At 40.3% G+C, this 22,841-nt stretch overlaps 1 protein-coding gene across 1 annotated transcript in view; it reads left to right on the top strand.

The window, feature by feature from the left end:
• The window catches only part of LOC124597824 (glutamate receptor ionotropic, kainate 2), a 353,359-nt gene that overhangs the window by 160,259 nt on the left and 170,259 nt on the right, over window positions 1–22,841 (top strand). Inside the window, exons 3-4 of the mRNA XM_047135963.1 lie at window positions 6,793–6,968; window positions 19,165–19,218. Of these exons, the coding sequence (XP_046991919.1) occupies window positions 6,793–6,968; window positions 19,165–19,218 (230 nt within the window). The remainder of the gene's footprint in view (window positions 1–6,792; window positions 6,969–19,164; window positions 19,219–22,841) is intronic.

Raw genomic sequence — 22,841 nt, 5'->3', positions numbered from 1 at the left:
GTTTAAGGTTGTGAAACTAGGCTCAACAAGTATCTTCGTTAGCTAATAGTTTTCTCGAATACTGTCGAACACAGAGCGAGGAAGACAGAGTATAAGAGTGCATAATAATGAGAACGTGGCGAATAGAGCTGTCTTGTAAGAACGTTCTTTGATAACTGCTTTCGTCATAGAGCCGTTTAAGCCGAATGAGGTGACACAGAAATAGTACACTGCATATTTTGTATTGGGGAAAAGTGCGATACAAATATCCGTCGGGCATCCGGCAAATACCAGAACAGTTCCTTTCATAAAGAGAATGCTGATTTCATTTCCCACTCAAACCCAGACTTCGCTCCGTCTCTCAGGATCTAACCGTGGGCAGAATGGTAAACCTTAATGTGCTTGCTTACTAGCTGGAAGCTACTACCTCTGCGACTACGATTACTTTTAATTTTTTTTAAACTGAGGTTTAAGTATCGTTTATTTATTATTGAATTTACTACTGCGAACGCTGAATATATGTACAACGTAAATCTTGGTAGAATAGCGATGTTCCTACTCCGGCTTTGAATTTAATTGGAGAGACGCATACGCATATACTATATTTATGTAAGTTTACAAAATTAGTTCAAGAAACATCAGCAGCTTACCATTGACGTATCTTCGAGTAAATGCGTCTGTTTGTTGTTCCTGACGACGTGTATTGTTGCCTGTGGTCTTCTTCAACATTGCGGTATAGTCTTCGAGTCATAAAATAATTGACATATCAACCTTGTTGCATACTTGGTCAAAACAAGCTGATAATGTCAGAACAGGGCAGGGTTGTGTCCCTACGGCTATAACACGACAGCCAGCAAGGCAGCGACAAGCACACGGAAGTTTGCCTGGCAAGTGAACATTTTTGTGTGAGTACAGCGCGTGTCTAGCAGTGCTGCTTTGTCACCATTGACTTATCAGTATTTGATCTACTAAACTTCTTAGAATAAAAGTTCAAGCAAGCCCTCCGTACACAAGAAGAAATTAAAACATGTAATGTTTGGGTTCCATGTTTCCGCACTACAGTGTATTGTCTTGACCAAATTAAAGACATGGCGGTAATTTTACAGACATTTCGCGTCTCATGTAACCAGCCACCGACAGGATTGTAGGTTTTCTCTGTCTTTGACTTACCTTTAGCTAAATTAATAAATACAGGATGACAATTATTGAAAAATATGAAATGAAATCGTCACATCGTCTGAACGGTTTGCGTTAGGATGTTCAAACTGCGCGGTTGGCCGCGGGGCATGATGAGAATTAATATGCGCTGTATGGTTTGGTTTAGCGATGAAGCTCACTTTCATTTGGTTGAGTTTGTCAATAATCAAATTTGGCGCCTTTGGGAGACTGAGAATCCGCATTTCGCGACCGAGTTGTCTCTTCAACCTCAATGGGCGACTGTATGATATGCAATGTCCACTCACGGAATAATCAGTGCGATATTACTTGATGGCACAGTGGCTGCCGAACGGTACGTGAAGGTTTTGGAAGACGATTTTATTCCCATTATCCAAAATGACCGTGATTTCGACAATATGTGGTCCATGCAATACGGAACTCGACCCCGTCGAAGCAGGAGCGTGTTTCATATCCTGGAGGAGCATTTTGGGACCTCATTCTCGCTGTGTGGTACCTAGAGGCCACTGTCATGGGCATCGATTGGCCGCCATATTCTCCGAATCTAAACATAGGCGACTCGTTTTTATGGGGCTATATTAAAGACAGGGTGTACAGCAATAACACCAAAACCATTGCTGAGCTGAAAACAGTCATTCAGGAGCTCGTCGACAGCATCGATGTCACGATACTTCAGGGGTCATGCGGAATTTCGCTATTTGTGTGCGCCACATCATCGCCAATGATGGCAGGCGTATCTAACATGTCATGACCTACATCCGAATATCTGTAGTGACGTTCACGTGTAGAATAAAGCGTGTGCACGCCGTATTTGTAACTAACTTATTTTTCTTTAGTATAGTTCAGTAACTGTCATCCTGTAACTACGCTCTTTAGTACAGCAGTAATTAAATCCATACCGGTGAAATTCCGACATGTGGTTACATGAAAACTTTTGCATTATTGGACGTTTCTTAACACGCCCCTAGGTTGCTCATGTCCAGACAGTAGACTGGATTAGTTTCATCATACGTTTCAGTTTGCCGCAATTTTCCATTTATTCTCTGTTACAAACAACGCAAAATACAAAGATTTCTACTTGGCTCAAATGGTTCAAATGGCTCTGAGCACTATGCGACTAAACTACTGAGGTTATCAGTCGCCTAAAACTTAGAACTAATTAAACCTAACTAACCTAAGAACATCACACACATCCGTGCCCGAGGCAGGATTCGAACCTGCGACCGCAGCGGTCGCTCGGCTCCAGACTGTAGCGCCTAGAACCGCACGGCCACTTTCTACTTGTGTCATCGCGTGTCAGCGTTCGGTTATTTCCACCTGGCTAAATTACGAAATCTGAATCACTACCAAATACAACAGAGAAACCCACAAGTTGAGAGATAAAATGAAAGCGTGGTCAATATGTCATCAGTTAGAACCTTTTACCCGGCTCACTTCTTTTTCATTATTAAGCACTACCCAATGATCGTAGCTAACCCAGTCTCCGACACAAACTTCCACAAGAGATAACACAAGGTATGCAGGACGACTTGATTTGTATGTAGCAGATAGATAAAGAAGCACTGAAAGACTTACAGCTTTCACTCACACTGGGCCGTTAGCGATTTTACAAAAATATGGGAACACCGGGAGAATGGCTTGCCTGAACGTAAATGCATATGATAGCCCAGTCTGCAGGTTTCTCTGTTATATTCGATTGCGGACGGCTCCTATGTAAACGCTAAATACACTGCAAGAGTCAGTCGCGGTCAGAACAGTGCTCTGTGTAGCTGTGAGGTGGTGAACGTCCGAGCTAAGTGAATTCGAGTCTCGGCAAGTTGTTGACGCTCGTATTGTGAGTGCTTCCGTACCCAAGGGGGCCGAAATGTTTGCTGTCTCAAGTGGCACCGTATCGAATATTTATTGCGCAAACAGGGAAAGCACAAAAACATCATCCTTTAAATTACAACGCGAACGAAAGTGAATGTATAGGGATCGTGACAGACGGCCACTGAAGACGATTGTGACGAAAAGTAAGACGACGGGAGCTGCAAAAGATACTACAAAACTGAATTTCGCACTCGTGAAACCTGTCAGCACAAAAACAACACGACAAGCTTCCCGTAAACAACGGACTGACAGACGAGATGGAATTCCAGAACCACTTATCAGTGATGCACATATCTGTATCACGAAATCGTAGCGCCAAAGCCATCAGCGGAAGAAAGTCATTTGACCAGATGATCCAACTAACGGCCGAGTTTACGTCCCACGATTGAAACACGGCGATGATTCGGTGATGATCTGGGCAACCGTATTCTTGTATTCCACTAGCCCCACGGTTATTCTGCTCTTTCACATTAGTGCCAAGGTTTTTATGACCATTTTGGCTGTTCAGGTCCATCCCATTCTACAGTGTTTATTGCCCATGGTAATGCTGTGTCCCAAGACGACAGTGCACATATTCACACCCTCCCATCGCCCAAGACTGTTCTTATGAGCACGAGGATGAATTACAGTATCTTACCTGGCTACCGCAACCACCAGATCTCAATATTATTGAACCCATGTTGCTTGGTTTGGAGTAAAGATTGCGATCGCATTTCACCGTCGCCATCGTTATCTGAACTTGATTCCCCTGAAAACCACACAGGACTTCTACATATACATGGATACTCTGCAAATCACATTTAAGTGCCTGGCAGAGAGTTTATCGAACCATCTTCACAATTCTCTATTATTCCAATCTCGCATAGCGCGCGGAAAGAACGAACACCTATATCTTTCCGTACGAGCTCTGATTTCCCTTATTTTATCGTGGTGATCGTTCCTCCCTATGTAGGTCGGTGTCAACACAATATTTTCGCATTCGGAGGAGAAAGTTGGTGTTTGGAATTTTGTGAGAAGATTCCATCGCAATGAAAAACGCCTTTCTTTTAATGATGTCCAGCCGAAATCCTGTATCATTTCTATGACACTCTCTCCCATATTTAGTGATAATACAAAACGTGCTGCCCTTCTTTGAACTTTTTCGATGTACTCCGTCAGTCCTATCTGGTAAGGATCCTGTACCGTGCAGCAGTATTCTAAAAGAGGACGGACAAGCGTAGTGTAGGCAGTCTCCTTAGTAGATCTGTTAGATTTTCCTAGTGTCCTACCAATAAAACGCAGTCTTTGGTTAGCATTCCCCACATCATTTTCTATGTGTTCTTTCCAGTTTAAGTTGTTCGTAATTATAATACCTAGGTATTTAGTTGAATTTACGGCTTTTAGATTAGACTGATTTATCGTGTAACCGAAGTTTAACGAGTTTCTTGTAGTCCTCATGTGGATGACCTCACACTTTTCGTTATTTAGGATCACCTGCAATTTTCGCACCATTCAGATATCTTTCTGAATCGTTTTACAATTTGTTTTGATGTTTTGATGACTTTATTTGCCGATAAACGACAGCGTCATCTGCAGACTACCTAAGACGGCTGCTCAGATTATCTCCCAAATAGTTTATGTAGATAAGGAACAGCAGAGGGCCTATAATACTACCTTGGGGAACGCCAGATATCACTTCTGTTTTACTCGATGACTTTCCGTCAATTACTACTACACAAATCCAGTCACATAACTGAGACGATATTCCATAAGCGCGCAATTTCACTGCAAGGTGCTTGTGTGGTACAGTGTCAAAAGTCTTCCGGAAATCCATAAATACAGATTAGATCTGGAATCCCTTGTCAATAGCACTCAACACATCATGTGAATAAAGAGCTAGTTGTGTTTAACAGGGACGATGTTTTCTAAGCCCATATTGACGGTGTGTCAATAGACAGTTTTCTTCGAGGTAATTCATAATCTTTGAACACAATATATGTTCCAAAATCTTGCTGTACTTCGACGTTTATCCATTCTGAAGCGACACGAAGCTATTTCGAATGCCAATGGGTTTCCTACACCGCATCACCAATGGTAATATTTTGTGTTTTTGGTGTTTCCGTATTTTTGTCCAACCCCTGTAGGTGTCCCATGGTTACCCGAGCGCCAGTGGTAATTTTCTGTGTGTTACTGATACGTATGTATGTCCCGTGGTACACGGAAGCCTGATAATGGCTTGCAGAATTCTTTTAATTACAGCTGTCTTCAAGCTTCTTTGTCAACCCTGTGCTCCGCTCCGTGTTGTAACATCGAATAAGTTCGCACCTGCAGTCAGGCAACCCAATGAACAGATATGCAAAACAGGCTGCTTTCGCGTCTTCCCAGACAATTCGTGTAAATGAATTGCATGTAAGATTTGCCATTTGCCTCCTCACCTTCGGTGCCTATACTGAGCACCTGTTATATGAGCTCCAAACTGGGAGAGCTGCTCTGTCCACTGATGTGCGTCTGTCTTCTGTGTGTCTTGTAGTTATTGCGTAGCAGTCTTTGAATCACTGGAGGTTCTTATGCGTAATCCTGTACATCCCACCCCTCCCCGCATTACAAATCAAAATGGAAGGAATCAGTTTTTTCATATTGTTACTTCAAAATAAGATATCAAGGAAAATAACCACACATTTATGTTTACCCTCAAAAAAATAAAATGGTTAAGGAATAAATGGAGCTGTCCGGCAATTTTACAGGTCACTGACCATGCCACTTTCACTACATCTACGTGATAACTCTGCTATTCACAATAAAGTGCCTGGCAGAGGGTTCAATGAACCACCTTCATGCTGTTTCTCTACCGTTCCACTCACGAAAAGTACGCGGGAAAACGAGCACTTAAATTTTTCCGTGCGAGCCCTGCTTTCTCTTATTTTATCCTGATGATCATTTATCCCTATGTAGGTGGGTGCCAACAGAATGTTATCGCAATCGGAGGAGAAAACGTGTGACTGAAATTTCATGAGAAGATCCCGTCGCAACGAAAAAAAGCCTTTGTTTTAATGATTGCCACTCCAATTCACGTTTCATGTCTGTGACACTATCTTCCCTATTTCGCGATAACACAAAACGAGCTGCCTTCTTTGTACTTTGTCGATATCATCTGTCAGTTCCACCTGATGCGGATCAGACACCGCACAGCATTACTCCAGAATAGGGCGGACAAGCGTGGTGTAAGCAGTCTCTTTGGTAGACCTGTTGCACTTTCTAAGTGTTCTGCCAATGAATCGCAGTCTTTGGTTTGCTCTGCACACAATATTACCTATGTGATCGTTCCAATTTAGGCTATTTGCAATTGTAATCCCTAAGTATTTAGTTGAATTTACAGCCCTCAGATTTGTGTGACCTATCGCGTAATCGAAATTTAGCTGATTTCTTTTAGTATTCGTGTGAATAACTTCGCATTTTTCTTTATTCAGGATCAATTGGCACTTTTCGTATCATACAGATATCTTATCTAAGAGCAGATTCCAGGATTACGAACCAAACGACAGTACCCCAGCACCACCTAAGCCTCTAAAGTGGATGAGACATATGACTTCGAAACGACGTAGACATTTCGATCTTCCAGATGTGTTCTCCTGTACCAACTCGTTACTCGTGTTAGTTGCTCTTTCTCCTAGACTGTAGTGACACATTCCAGTCCCCAACCCTGCCACCGCTACAGCCAGATGACCCCGCCAGTAAGTGTTGCCACGGTGCTAGGGGTGAGATGACAGCCGGCCCTTCGTGTGCGGACAGGCCTGATCAAGCTGCGGGAGCTGGTGCGAGCGCCCACCAACCGCGACGTCGAGATCCACCTGCGCCAGGCCGACCCGGACACCTACCGCTCCGTGCTCAAGGAGATCAAGAGCAAGGAGATCCACAACCTGGTCGTCGACACCAAGCCCGAGCACATGCACCACTTCCTCAGAGGCGTGAGTACCTTCTGCTTATCTCTTATCACTCACCTAGAGAACCCCAGCACCAGCTGCTCGTAACTCTTGTATCTCCCTTAAATACGTCTCTTCACGTGTTTCTACTGGAGGTACCATAAGTTAAGCATAATGGCAGAAACATCATGATGGAAAAATAAACCCTGAGCAATCACTGTAAAAAAACATCGAGATTCCTCTACGATCTTGGGTTGTTTCTACTCCGAAATTCCTTCACCAGGGAAGACGAATGGAATATTCCAGAATTCGAAACACAAACAGCTGCTAGTATCAGTTTCTTAGAAGTAGATACCACAGGGGTTGCGAAGCAACTCAGATCGCTTGATATGGGCAAGTCTTCAGGTCCAGATTGTATACCGATTAGCTTCCTTTCAGATTACGCTGATACAATAGCTCCCTACTTAGCAATCATATACAACCGCTCGCTCACCGATAGATCTGTACCTACAGATTGGAAAACTGCGCAGGTCGCACCAGTGTTTAAGAAGGGTAGTAGGAGTAATCCATCGAACTACAGATCTATATCATTGACGTGGGTTTGCAGTAGGGCTTTGGAGCATATACTGTATTCAAACATTATGAATCACCTCGAAGGGAACGATCTATTGATACGTAATCAGTTTGGTTTCAGAAAACATCGTTCTTGTGCAACGCAGATAGCTCTTTATTCGCACGAAGTAATGGCCGCCTTCGACAGGGAATCTCAGGTTGATTCTGTATTTCTAGATTTCCGGAAAGCTTTTGACACCTTTCCTCACAAGCGATTTCTAATCAAGCTGCGGGTCTATGGGGTATCGTCTCAGTTGTGCGACTGGATTCGTGATTTCTTGTCAGGAAGGTCGCAGTTCGTAGTAATAGATGGCAAATTATCGAGTAAAATTGAAGTGGTATCAGGTGTTCCCCAGGGAAGCGTCCTGGGACCTCTGCTGTTCCTGATCTATATAAATGGCCTGGGTGACAATCTGAGGAGTTCTCTTAGGTTGTGGGGAAGGCGAGCCAATGGTTGCTTTACATTGGCAGGACACTTAGAAGATGCAACAAGTCCACTAAAGAGACAGCTTACACTACACTCGTTCGTCCTCTGTTAGAATATTGCTGCGCGGTGTGGGATCCTTACCAGGTGGGATTGACGGAGAACATCGAAAGGGTGCAAAAAAGGGCAGCTCGTTTTGTATTATCACGTAATAGGGGAGAGAGTGTGGCAGATATGATACGCGAGTTGGGATGGAAATCATTAAAGCAAAGACGTTTTTCGTCACGGCGAGATCTATTTACGAAATTTCAGTCACCAACTTTCTCTTCCGAATGCGAAAATATTTTGTTGAGCCCAACCTACATAGGTAGGAATGATCATCAAAATAAAATAAGAGAAATCAGAGCTGGAACAGAAAGGTTTAGGTGTTCGTTTTTCCAGCGCGCTGTTCGGGAGTGGAATGGTAGAGAGATAGTATGATTGTGGTTCGATCAACCCTCTGCCAAGCTCTTGAACGTGAATTGCTGAGTAATCATGTAGATGTAGATGAATCTGATCCCGACGTAACAAAAATTAATACCTTTTTACTTACCCGACCCCGAAGAAGCGTAAAACACAATAGAACAGAAACGCTAATAGTAATTACGGAGATTTTGGCACTTTATGACTCCAATGTTCAGGAACGAGAATCGCCCAGTCGTTCGCTGCAAACAAGTCTGGAATGTCGCAGGGTTCGCTCAGGTTACAACAGACCAACAAGTGTTCAGAGTCTGCCTTGCCTAACATTCGCAAAGTTCATCATCACTGATCCCTTGCTTCTTCAGGTAAGTGTTGCACCTTGTCAACACTGTTCTCAAACTTTTGAGGGTATTCCAGGTTCCATATTGAATGTAACAGCTTTATCTCAGCTCCTCTTTTGCTGGGAACAAGGAAGATGCCGCCTTGAGATTGTGAAAGAGTCATGCGTTCCCTGGGAAACGTTGACGGCAACTCCAACTGCTTAATCTTCCCCCATCTGTCAGTGCCATCATTAGTAGCAATCTCTGTTAATATCAGAGCGTTGCATCGATAATATCCAGGTTATATTTACGTTTTTGTTGTTAAAGAGAATGTTGTCTCGTGAGGAGTTCTGCAGCGTAATATCACAGCCTAACACATCCACAGCTACAGTAGCGTTATAAGCGACCAGCCAAGCCGAACTGTTGACTAAGGCATCTGGTGAGTGCGTATTGTACCAATTATAATAATTTATTTACGGCTTATTTTTGCAAACGTTAGCTTGTGCGTTGTGAAAACAGCAGAAAAAGGTAACAACGCTGGTCCTTTTTCGTATCCTCATAACGGTCACCAGGCTTCATAAACCTAAATGGAAGCAGTGGTAAATAATAACCATCGGTAGAATCAGATTAAATACGTATGCATAAAACAACATTAATACATAGGGAAACCAGACTGAACCTGTGCGATTGGTCAGGAAACTAAATCTCCTGTTTAACCTCACAACCAAAACAACTAATTCCCTTGAGCTGCCATAGGACAAACGGATATAAAAAAAACGGTAGCGGAATGCTTATAAATATATTTATTCACCTATGTCTTTGTTTATATCCGATATATACTATTCATGATGAAATTGGTCAATTATTTACTGTGTTTTAGAAATGAAAGGGACATTAGGCTACTGCCCCACCTTTTGCTTCTGTTCCTTTGAAATATGTTTATTTGATTTGTTTATGTTTTTAATAATGTATGTTAGAGCGTGTTTATGGTCCATCCATAGGAATAATTATTTAATTTCAAGTTATTCAAATGTAAATCCAGTATTTCAAATGTGTTTCAAAATGTTTGTGAGTGTACGCTGGCTTGCAGACATGGTGGGAGCGCTATCGCCAATCACAGCGCTAGTTACTAATGGAGGCGACTATCAAAGTGAATGGAGAGATAGTTCTGAACAGGGCGGCGCAAGGGACAGTCGCACGGGACACGGAGAGTTCTGGACAGTATGCTAGAGTACAGGAGAGAGTCCTGGACAGTACGGAGCGACGGACGCACGGTCACGGGAGATAGAAATATTTCGTAGTGCCGACTTGTGCACTTGTGAGATTTCCGTGGCTTCTGCAGTGAACACGTAGTGTGCGTTTAGAAGTGAATATCTCGGGAGCTTTGTTCTTGTTCATAACTAATTACGTGAAGTAGGAATCTATTGATTCCCTGTTATTCAACTTATATTTTATTTAATTGCTGGACCATCGACACCTATAAGTGTTTTACAGTAATAAAGGGCATTCTTAAAGGTAGGGGACACCCAGACTGCTAAAAATCCAAAGAAAAGTTGAAGCCTGAGTAGCAGTTATATGCCGAGTCACGAAAGAAGTAAGGTAAAGAGTGAGAACAAAAAGAGGAAAGACAAATGAAGTACATGAGAAATGTCTATAATAGCAACATGGAATGTACGAGGTCTGACACATAAAGAAACAGAACTGGAACAAGAAATAGACAAAACTAAAATCGATATTGCTGTCACCACTGAAACTAAAAAGAAATTACTCGGAATTTCACAATTATCTCATGGTCTATTGCGGGAGCTCACAAAAAGGAAGAGCTGCTGCTGGAGTGCGGAAAGCTTTAAGAAACAGAATACATTCATGTACTTTTATACATGAAAGGCTAATAGTCCTACACCTTCAAGCTGGGAGAGCAGACGTCTCCACATTATCTCTGTATCAGCCGGAAGATGGAAAAACCTCATAATATTAATTAATCTTATGGCCTGCTTCAGATGACTGCAGGAAAAATAAGTAAAATACTTGTTACCGGAGACTTGAAAAAGCCATTGGATAACAGACCTATTAGGCATACAGTAAGTACATGGAGTAAAAATACACTGAACACAAGCGAAAAAAGCTAATCGAGTTCGCACACATAATGAATTAAGAAAAATAAGCATCTTTTTTAAACATAGTCATAAATTTTCGTGGGCAGCTGGAGGTACAGTTTCAATAACAGCGAATATTCTTACAAATATTTAAGGCATTGGTGAGACTAAAGGATACAAGAGTCTAAAGAAGCTTTGATGTACCATCATATCATATTTTAGTAAGAGTTAATGTAACTTTTTTAACTTGTACGAAAGCACACATAAACACTCGGTCGGATGTAAGAATCTGTAAGCGGCAGCTACACCAAGAATAAAGTGTCAAACTATTACAGAAAAACAGACGAAACGAGAAATTTCGAATGAAACCAGCACGTAACAACATAAATACAGAATACAATACTATTAAAAGAAATTATAACGCAAGCAGCCGCTAAGGCATTAGGAACAAGGAAAAAGAAATATTCTAAAAGTAAATTAATAATAACATCGAACCATCATATTACCAAACTCATAAAAGGCAACAAGTAAGCGCATCTAAAACCCTTGACATTATGTAATAGTGTGAATTATAGAGAGGAGTATAAAAGTAAATCAGCTTTAGTAAAGAATTAAATACGAAAAGTAAACAGGATATTTGGGACTGATATGTAAGTGAAATAGAACGTGATGTCCATGGAAGGTAAAATAAAGCATACAAAATGGTGAAGCACTTGAGTAAACAAGGACGAGATACATTATAACTGCCTATAATATCCGAAAAGAAATGGTGTTTTAGGACTGGTGATAAAGAAAAACCAGAATCAAACACGATACCAATTACTCTGTAGTTCTGATAATGGGAGAACTGCAAAAAGTTAACCGAGTAACAAAATCGAAAAATTCGCCAGGGATTGCTAATATAAACAAGGAGCTGTTTAAATATGCATCAAATCTGCTGAAGTATAGGCGTTTAAATGTTATTTTAGTACTGTCTGCTGGTTGAGCGGACATGTGATCAGCGAATGGAATGAAGCTCTGGTATGAACTATTTACAAGAAAGGTGGTAAATCACAATGCGCAAATAAATGTGGAATAAGTTTCCTAAATTCGTTAGAAATTGTATGCTAAAATTATAAACAATAGATTAAAGCCAATAGTGGATAAACGTATGTTAGAGGTACTACATGGTTCTCGAAAAGTAGTTTCAGCACATCTGATTCCGGAAATATAGTCATCCCACAAAAATAATACGTCTACGTCTACGTGATTACTCTGCTATTTACAATAAAGTGCCTGGCGCTGGGTTCAATGAATCACCTTCAAGCTGTCTCTCTACTGTTCCATTCTCGAACGACGCGCGGGAAAAACGAGCACTTAAATTTTTCTGGGAGAGCCCTGATTTCTCTTATTTTATCGCCATGGTCATTTCTCCCTATGTAGGTGGGTGCCAACACAATGTTTTCGCCTTCGGAGGGGAAAACAGGTGATTGAATTTTCATGAGAAGATCCGGTAACTGTAATCCCTAAGTATTTAGTAGAATTTACAGCCTTCAGATTTGTGTGACTTATCGCGTAATCGAAATTTAGCGGGTTTCTTTTAGTACTCAAGTGAATAACTTCCACACGTCTTTATTCAGGGTCAATTGCCACTTTTCGCACCGTACAGATATCGTATCTAAATCATCTGCAATTCGTTTGGTCAGCTGATGCCTTTACAAGACTGTAAATGACAGCATCATCTGCAAACAATCTAAGAGAGTGTAACGTTCTTTTAATAATGTCTTGTAGAGAAAATGGCGTGCTTAATCAGTTTTACTGTAATCCAAAGAAAAATTAAACAATTTAATGTGGAAAACCAGTATGTGATGACTATAATGAAATCAATCCCTCTGAAGTTTACTCAGTGTCGTGAGTACCGAGTTCTATGGCCCTATGCAGTAATCTGATAAAATTCCCTATGCAAATAAACAATGAAATACATTTTTCTTAGCTCTCGAGTCGCAACCGATTTAATCTTGGTTTTCTGTTCTCCCCACAATAGGCGTACAAAATATTCAATCTTGGGTCAGCGAAGTGCAATGTCGGCGGTAAAATAGCTTCATACAAATAATGTCAGTAGATTAGTTGTTAAATGAATAACCTTGCAAATGTTGAGTGATTATTTTGGATGTTGGCTCAGAGCTGTGCAATGCTGCCCGCATTAAAACTGTTACAAACGTTAATACTTTTCTGGCTCTGGCATATTAATATTTTTTTCTGACCCTGATTGAAAAATCATTTTCTTAAAAAAATACTCATTGCATTTAAACAAACACTACACGGAAGAGGATGAGGTACTGATAACGGGATATGCTTTGACTGAATTCTTTAGTTCGAAAAATTTTATTCAAAATAAAGTTTCTCCTTCACTAAATCTAATATGAAACATTTTACATTAACTTCAAAATCAGTGAACTTCTCAATTGTTCTACAATTCTCAGTTATTGACGTAATTAAACATATTTGGATTCTTACATGACAAAGTCTAACATCGTTTAACAAAATAGATTCCAAAATTTAACTTGTTTGTATTAGGATTACAAAACACACGAAATATTACAAATAGGATATACGTTATCAAACTATACATTAAATCTGATGGCAAATACTTGGTTCCTACATTCGAGGGACGATCCTGTTAGAATTAGCAAAATCCACATAGTGCTGCTGCATACTTAAAACTACAAATAAAAAATTTCATTACCTTACAACACTGTATTATTCTGCGTCCATACGCCAACAGCTAAATTCTCACACACTCTAGCCACTAGCTTTAATTCTTATATCCTACCTACGACAGAGTGCAACGGCAACTGCTACTACTTTCCGCACGCTCCCACTTACAATCGATTCTGCCACTCAGGCAACATCACTGGTTCAGTGGTGTCAAAGACACAATCTCTTCTACATGTGATAACAATTTCATGTTATTTTTTTAAGATGTATATTACAAAGTCGGGCTCCATGTACAAGTGGAATCCTCACAAGAGCTACACAGTTTGTCTCCTATGTCGTTAATATAGATCAGGAACAATAGAGGGCATATAACACTTCCTTTAGGAACACCGGATATTCCTTCTGTGTTACTCGATGACTTGCGTCTATTACTGCTAACTGTGACCTTTCTTAAAGGAAATCACGAACCCAGTCGCACAACTAAGGCGATGTTCCACAGGCAAGCAGTTTGATTAGAAGACTCATGTGAGGAATGGTGTCGAAATCCTCCTGTAAAACAAAAAATATGGAATAAGTTTGACATCCCCCGTCGATAACACTCATTATTTCATGAGTATAAAAAGCTATTTGTGTTTCACAAGAACGATAAATTCTGAATCCGTGCTATGTTTTCTTCGAGGTACTCCATAATGATCGAATATTGTGCATTTTCCAAAACCCTACTGCAAAGCGATGTTAGTGATATGGGAGGGTAATTCAGCAGATTACTTCTATTTTCCATTTTGGCTACTGGTGTGACTTAAGCGATTTTCCAGTCTTTAGGTGCGGATCTTTCTGTGAGCGAGCGGTTGTACGTAACTGCTAAATATGGAGCTATTGTATCAGCATACTCTGAAAGGAACCCTGAATGGTACACAATCAGGACCGGAGGCCTTGCCTTTATTAAGTGATATAAGTTGCTTTGCTACACCGAGGATATCTACTTCTACGTTTCTCATCTTGGCAGTTGTTCTTGATTGGAATTTAGGAATATTTACTTCGTCTTCTTTGGTAAAGGAGTATTGGAAAACCGTTTTTAATAACTCTGCTTTTGTTTCACTGTCATCAGTGACTTCACCGTTGCTATCGCGCAGTGAAGATACTGATTGCGTATGACCAGAATCTCTTTGGGTTTTCTACCAGATTCTGAGACAGAGTTTCGTTGTGGAAATTATAGGGAAAATTACTGTAAGGAATGAAACAGAATCTCCTGGTATTAATCAATTAGTTCCATATGACTGCCAACTGTCCCTCAGCCTTTTCAGTGTTTACATTGTCGATATTATTCATAATAGTTTGATTATATTAAGTTTCACACTAAGAAGTGAAGCTTCTAATTTCACAGCGCTGCTATTTGCTGATGATCAGTTTATAATAGGAAAATCTAAAGATAAGATTAAAATCTAAGAACAGATGTTAAGCCGAAATGCCGCTAAATATTGCCAGATAAAACCAGAGTGCTGCCATTTGAAAGACTAGACACAGTAAAAGCCAAAAATTACTGTAGAAGGGCAAATAACTGAACAAGTAAGAGAGTTTAAATATTTAGGGTACAGTTTTAAATTTCTCAAGTCAGATGATGTAGAGCAAAAATTGGACAGATTCAGATATTGCTGTGGAACCACAAAAAACTACATTAAAACATAACATACGGAAGGAAATATTAATTAAACGTTACAAAATAATAGCATTTCCTTTGCTGCAGGGTAGTAGCGAATGTTGAAGCCCCAAACATTTGATCAACTACGACGAATTGATTCATAAGGGACGGAAGTTCTTCCGCTTTGTAGCAGGATATTCATTACTGGACCATGAAAGATAGACCGGTAACTGAACAGAACTAAATACTGAACCCAGTACATCTGTAACTGAATAATACTGACTGAACTGGAAGGACCATGTCCAGTATATGTCTAATAACATGGTAACTAAAGCTGCAATACCATACAACCAAACAGGAAAGAGGAACGTTAGATGTCGGTTTTAAAGAGATGGTGTGTACAATTATGAAGCAAACAAACTAAAAAGTCTAATTCTGGAAGACAATGAAGATGGTGATGATGATGGACATGTTGTTTGTAACTGTATAATTTACTGCGGGGTCTTGACTTTAAAGTGGACAAAGAAACGAATGGAAGTATTATTTTGCCAGTGAGACAACAATTAAATGATGCCAAGCATGGACGTACCCCGAAATATATCCAGGAGGTGGAGAGGGGGCATGACTCTAAAATTTTCAAACAAACCTAAGTTAAACAGCAACTCCTCTCGGCATGTAGTATTGACTCACTGCAATTCGTCCCTAAATGCTACAACTGTCTGAACTAGAGGTGCAACTTAATCGCTGGAAATCACTTTTAGTAGTGTACGAGAATTCTGTATTAAATAAAAACTCAGTACTCAGTACTCTACATTCCGGGGGGGGGGGGGCAGTGGGATGGAGACAAAAACCTGCTCTTGCCGCCTCTCCCCCCACCTAGAAGCCTATGATGACGAGCCAGAATAATGTCCAACTGCAACCATCATAACACAGCTACCACTCTGAATTTCTACGAGGAAATAGTCCAGTCGGCACTTGATTACTTTAGATGCAATGTGTACTCACACATTACACTATGGCTCAGTTCTGACAAATCGACAAAATGTAGTGTGGTCAGTTAACAGTATGAATCAATTTTATAAGTGTCAGACCTCCCACAGTATACATAATGTGAATATTCCGACGTATGTGCTGATTACTAGGCGTACGACGATGAAACTTAAAATTCGTCAATATCAAAGAGCAATACTTAAGTGAAAATTTACCCTCGGAAGGCAATACATTGACTGCCGCCCCCATCAGCAATTATCCACCAGACTACACTGATTAAAACCGATTCAGCTAGCTGAGGAGAACACAAACATTAGAGGTGGCATAAACAAGCCATTCTGCCGATAACGGTTAATAAGATGCAAAGAGAACAATGAAGTTACTCTCAATATTGTACTGACTGCACAAAAGTCCAACAAGAATGCAACGGCAGCGAAGCAAGATATATTAAGGTATTTGTCACTCGATTATGGGCGATGTAAAAATGCTGTTTCTGTTAAATAGCGAACTAGGACCCTTGAACAATGTGGATACTGCCAGTAGTTAGTTAAAAAGTCAAAACATAGTGGTTGCTCATGCTGATAGGCTCTTTGACTGAAGACTTTAGATTTCTACGAACGCAGGATAAGGGAGTTCAGAGGTACTACAAGCATACTGCAATAGTACGTAAACAAGTAGTTCAAACACATACTTATTCTGCACAGTCGTTACTCAGAAAATTTATGCAAAGATACATACTAATTGCATTCAGATAGTACAAATAGACAAATATATTTCGATTTTACTTTCTCATCGGCATATTGATAAATGTGTCAAGTAAAAATAATCTACATCTACAACTACATGGATCCTCTGCAAATCACATTTAAGTGCCTGGCGGAGGGTTCATTGAACCACCTTCACAATTCTCTATTCCAATCTCGTATAGCGCGCGGAAAGAATGAACTCCTATATCTTTCCGTACGAGCTCTGATTTCCCTTATTTTATCGTGTCGATCGTTTCTCCCTATTTAGGTCAGTGTCAACAAAATATTTTCGCACTCGGAGGAGAAATTTGGTGATTAGAATTTCGTGAGAAGATTCCGTCGCAACGAAAAACGCCTTTCTTTTAATGATGTCCAGCCCAAATCCTGTATCATTTCTATGACTCTCTCTTCCTTATTTCGCGATAATACAAAACGTGCTGCCTTTCTTTGAACTTTTTCGATGTAATCCGTCAGTCCTATCTGGTAAGGATCCCAGACCACGCAGGAAGAGTACGGACAAACGTAGTGTAGGCAGTCTCCTTAGTAGGTCTGTTACATTTTCTGAGTGTCCTGAGCCTTCCCCACAACATTTTCTATGTGTTCCTTCCAATTTAAGTTATTCGTGATTGTAATACCTAGGTACTTAGTTGAATTTACGGCTTTTAGATCAGACTGATTTATCGTGTAACCGACGTTTAACGAGTTCCTTTTAGCACTCATGTGGATGACCTCACACTTTTCGTTATTTAGGGTCAACTGCCACTTTTAGCTCCATTCAGTATTTTTTTTTTTTTTCTAAATCGTTTTCCAGTTTGTTTTGACCTTCTGATGACTTTATTAGTCGATAAACGACAGCGTCACCTGCTAACAACCTAAGACGACTGCTCAGATTTTCTCCCAAATGGTTTATACAGATACGGAACAGCAAAGGGCCTTTAACACTACCTTGGGGAACGCCAAAAATCACTTCTGTTTTACTCGATGACTTTCCGTCAATTACAACGAACTGTGTCCTTCCTGACAGGAAATCGAAAATCCGGTCACATAACAGACACGATATTCCGTAAACACGCAATTTCACTACGAGCCGCTTGTGTGGTACATGTCAAAAGCCTACCGGATATCCAGAAACACGGAATCGATCTGAAATCACTTGTCAATAGCACTCAACACTTCATGTTAATAAAGAGCTAGTTGTGTTTCACAGGAACGAAACTTTCTAAATCCATGTTGACTGTGTGTCAATAGACTGTTTTCCTGGAGGTAATTCATAATGCTCGAACACAATATATATTCCAAAATCCTGCTGCATATCGACGTTAACGATATGGGCCTGTAATTTAGTAAATTACTTCTACTACCTTTCTTGAATATTGGTATGGCCTTTGCTATTTTTCTGTCTTTCGATACGGATCTTTCGTTGAGCGAACGGTTGTATATAATTGTTAAGTATAGAGCTAATGCACCAGTCTGGACCAGAAGGCTTGCTTTTATTAAGTGATTTGAGTTGCTTCACTACTCCGAGGATATTTACTTCTACGTTAGTCATGTTGGCAGCTATTCTCGATTCGAATTCTGGATTATTTACTTCGTCTTCTTTTGTGAAGGCATTTCGGAAGGCTGTGTTTAGTAACTCTGCTTTGGCAGCACTGTCTTCGATATTATCTCCATTGCTATCGCGCAGAGAAGGCATTAATTGTTTCTTGCCGCTAACATACTTCACATACGACCAGAATCTCTTGGGGGTTTTGCGTCTCTTTAAATTTGGCATGTTTATTTCGTTGTTTCTGCGACAGTGTTCTAACCCGTTTTGTGTACCAAGGAGGATGAACTCCGTCGTTTGTTATTTTATTTGGTATAAATCTCTCAATTGCTGCGAACACTATTTCTTTGAATTTAAGCCACATATGGTCTACAACTATATTATTAATTTGGAATGAGTGGAGATTGTCTCTCAGGAAGGCATCAAGTGAATTTTTATCTGCTTTTTTGAGTAGGTATATTTTCTGCTTATTTTTCGAGGATTTGGTGATTACAATATTCAATCTCACTACAACAACCCTGTGTTCACTAATACCTGAATCGGTTTTGATGCTCGTTATTAACTCAGGATTATTTGTTGCCGAGAGGTCAAGTGTGTTTTCACAATCGTTTACTATTCGCATGGGGCCATGAACTAACTGCTGGAAATAAGCTGTGGTCTAATTTTATTTTGACCATTGCATTTTATTTATCATCTGCTTTGTTTCACTTTTCAGATACTACAACTGCAGATGAACGACTACAAATACCATTACCTCTTCACAACTTTTGTAAGTGTCCTTCAAATCTTTATAACTTAGCTCATTCTGTTGTTAAGTGCATGTCGTAACAGTTATTTAGTCTACTACTTGCCAAGCTTATTACACAAACAGGGAACTAATCATCTAAATCATAAGGTGACATTTCATATGAAATTCAATGCATGTAAGATCCACACTCAAAACATTAGTGTGACCTCCTAACTGGCTAATATGCTTCACTGTAATATTTGACTCTACGCAGTACAATGCCCGGCTGTACTAAAACTTTCAAGTTCGTCGTAATGTACAATCTGCTTACTTCATCATGTACAGTATTTCTTCATAACGACTGGAATTTTTCGACGATTTTCCTGTATTCATAGTTAAGATAACTGTAACGGCTATACCACGAACTGAAACGAAAAATAACCGAATCCAGTCAGTACATCTATTACGTTCTTTTGCTTGCGGCTATATAATCTGTAATCCATTTTCATCTGGAGCGAATATAGTATGAAATGTAACATGTTATGACAACACTTATGGCTCCTAAGTATGAAGTTTTGTAAGGGATTTGTCATTACCAAGAATCGTATACTCAGCTGCATTTTTGCAGTTTTAGTTAAGTTTTAATTAGAGTTACGGTATGATGTGAGAAGCATGTAGAGATGGCGTTAACACTTTAGCGCAGTGGTTTTGAAACTTTCTGAGGGCACGACTCCCTTGGCCTGATCACAGAAACCCAAGACTCCTTTCGAACACGAAATCAAACTCGATCGAGCGAGGTAGCGCAGTGGTTAGCACACCTGATTCGCATCCTTCTTCCAACTCAATGTAGTGCGCATAACCTTAAGTTTAGAAAAAGAAATGAATAGGAGTAGTTATTCCTTTATTGACTGTTGACATAACACATCCTCATCTGCTTTTAATGATGTTACATCTTAATGTTGCAGTGAAATCAGTGGGAAGGATCAGCTTGCTTCTTCGTCAGTTCTTCAGATCTCGGGACAAGATTCGAAATGGAGAACTGCATCCCTTTCTGCACTTTCTTTCGCTATCTACATTTCGTGTTGATGACTGACAATGCTGAAAACTCTGTCTCACACACATAGAACGTTGCATAAGGTATCAAAACTCGTGGGGCCTTGTTGCCTACTTGTGCATACTCCTGCTTCACCAAGGTCCAAAATGCAAACAGTGATGAGGGAGTGAACGTCGATGTCAACGTGGTTTCTGAAGAAATATTAATTTATTTCATTTGTTCTTTGTGGTAAGCGTTGATATAAGATCTTCACTGAAAGAATGTTGCATAAAGTTCGTTTGACTTTAATTCGTCCCCTGGCTAAGTAAAAGTCATTGTCTGCTAAAACCGTCCGAAGAATATGGAGAACCTAGTATATATCTTTATCAGCCTACTTTTACTTCAATAACAGCAGCTGCTTTCTGAAGGCCTCGATGTTGTTGGTCTCCTTAACTTGAACGGATACTTCAAAGACGGTTCAGATCCCAGTCTGGCGGTCCAAATTCAGATTTTCCGTGATTTCACTAAATCGCTACGGGCAAACGCGAGGATGGTTCCTTGGAAAGCTGCACGGCCGATTTCTTCCCCCGTACTTCCGTGGTCCTTGCTTCTGTTCAGTCTTCAGCTACCTCGCTGCTGACAGGACGTTAAACCATAATTTACCCCTTCTCACGTTCAAAGAACTGAGTGTCTCAAAGAAATCACAAAGATACGCCAACTTCAAAGCAATCAGTGTCTACGAATGTCACGGAACTCAAACGATTCTCCAGAACAAGGTAACAGTAAGGTTAATTCCTGAGTTCATACATCCATTTCAAGAAATTCACACGTGACATCCAGCGACAGTTACTGTAATGAACTGGGAAAAAGTGAACATTTGTTGAAAACATCTGTAAGTAAGTGACCGAATTTTAATGAAGTTTACCATTTTAATCACTGATTGAAGAGCCTCATGAAGGACAGTGCTTACGGTTTTTGATGCTAGTGCTTCTCGCTTAATACAACAGTATGTCCCAATAGCGTGAGCTCTTTATAGATTAGAGCTTGCAATCTGGCGTAACAGTAAGCATTAATACGACCTCTATTCGTACAACCATCTACAAAATTTTCCAAATTAATGTTGTTTTCCTCCATAAAAGAATGAAATAGTTCAGAGATATCTGTTTCATTCGTTCGAAGAGTTATTTTTCTGCATAAAAGCAGATCTTCACGAAATTTGTTGTTGAGCATAAACTACATGGAAGAAATTAGATTCTCATCACCGTTGTTGTCTTAGCTTCATCCAACTGAATAACGAAACAGCCATTACACGTGTGTTTTTTCACCAGCTGATCATCAATAGCGTCACCCCTACCGAGTATTAGATGACTAGCACTGCTGTCTGACACAGGCGCACTTGCCAATCGCTTTGGAGCTGATTCACCTCTCCTAATAAATACCACGCCCAAAAAGATGGTAAAGATCCGCCTTCCGCTATTGTTCGTTTTCTTGGGGAAGAGACCAAAGAGAGAGGTCATCGGTCTCATCGGATTAGGGAAGGATGGGGTAGGAAGCCGGAGGTGCCCTTTTCAAATTAACCATACCGGCCTTTTTCTTGAAGAGATTTAGGGAAATCACGGAAAACCTAAATCAGGATGGCCGGACGCGGGATAGAACCGTCGTCCTCCCGAATGCGAGTCCAGTGTGCTTACCACTTCGCCACCTCCTTCAGTGTCTTCCGCTGTGGTGTGAGGTTTCGTGCTATGTGCTACACGGTAGGCAACGTAGGATGAATGTAATGCCTTTGATGGAACCTTCGCTTGTTTATCGATTCAGTCATTTCTTTTAACTTGAGGGAGAAGTATTCTCGTGGTTTGCTTAGCGAACTGCCGTGATTTTTCTCCAGATATAGTGTCATTTTATCTGGAAGTGCGGTTTCAGTAGCTAGGACTTTGAAACAAATGGATTGCTGTGGTCGTTCTTAATTTTATACAGCAATATACATAAAACAGAAATTTAAGTAACTTTCATCACACTTCCTGCATTTTCGTCTCCCCGTATCACTAGAAGAGCATGACATGTTTGAAATGTCATGTATTTGTACTTACATTTAAAATTTTGTCCATGATGACAGAGAGACAACAATTATGAACCATCTGCCTTTGGCAAAACTAATCTTCTACTGGTTGTTGCCGAGTAAAATCAAAAAAGTGTAGTGCGATTCGACTGCCATCTAGCACACTGCCGTAGTAAAAACACTTACTTGTTGGCCCGCTAGATATCATTACCAGCGCACGGGTTATTCCTGTTATCAGAAAGGAAATTAAACTATTTTTGTATTAAACTACGGACCTTCACGTTCCTAGTAGCCACGACGCACATTTTGAAAAGCCCTGGTTTAGAGGACTCAACACCTCTGATTACTACGTTGTCGACGGGCTATTAAATTCTACGAGGGTGAGTCAAATGAAAACCTTAAATTTTTTTTACATATTATTTATTGTTCAGAAGTGGTACAAAGCTGTATTACTTTTCATCATAAACTCCCCCACGCTCAATGCAAGTCCTCCAGCGTTAACAAAGTACATAAATTCATTTAGAAGAAATTCTTTTGGTAGTCTGCGTAACCACTCATCCACCGCATGCATCAGAA

This window comes from Schistocerca americana, chromosome 1, assembly GCF_021461395.2.
Source record: "Schistocerca americana isolate TAMUIC-IGC-003095 chromosome 1, iqSchAmer2.1, whole genome shotgun sequence".
Lineage (NCBI taxonomy): Eukaryota > Metazoa > Arthropoda > Insecta > Orthoptera > Acrididae > Schistocerca > Schistocerca americana.
This window is presented reverse-complemented; position numbering and strand designations above follow the sequence as displayed.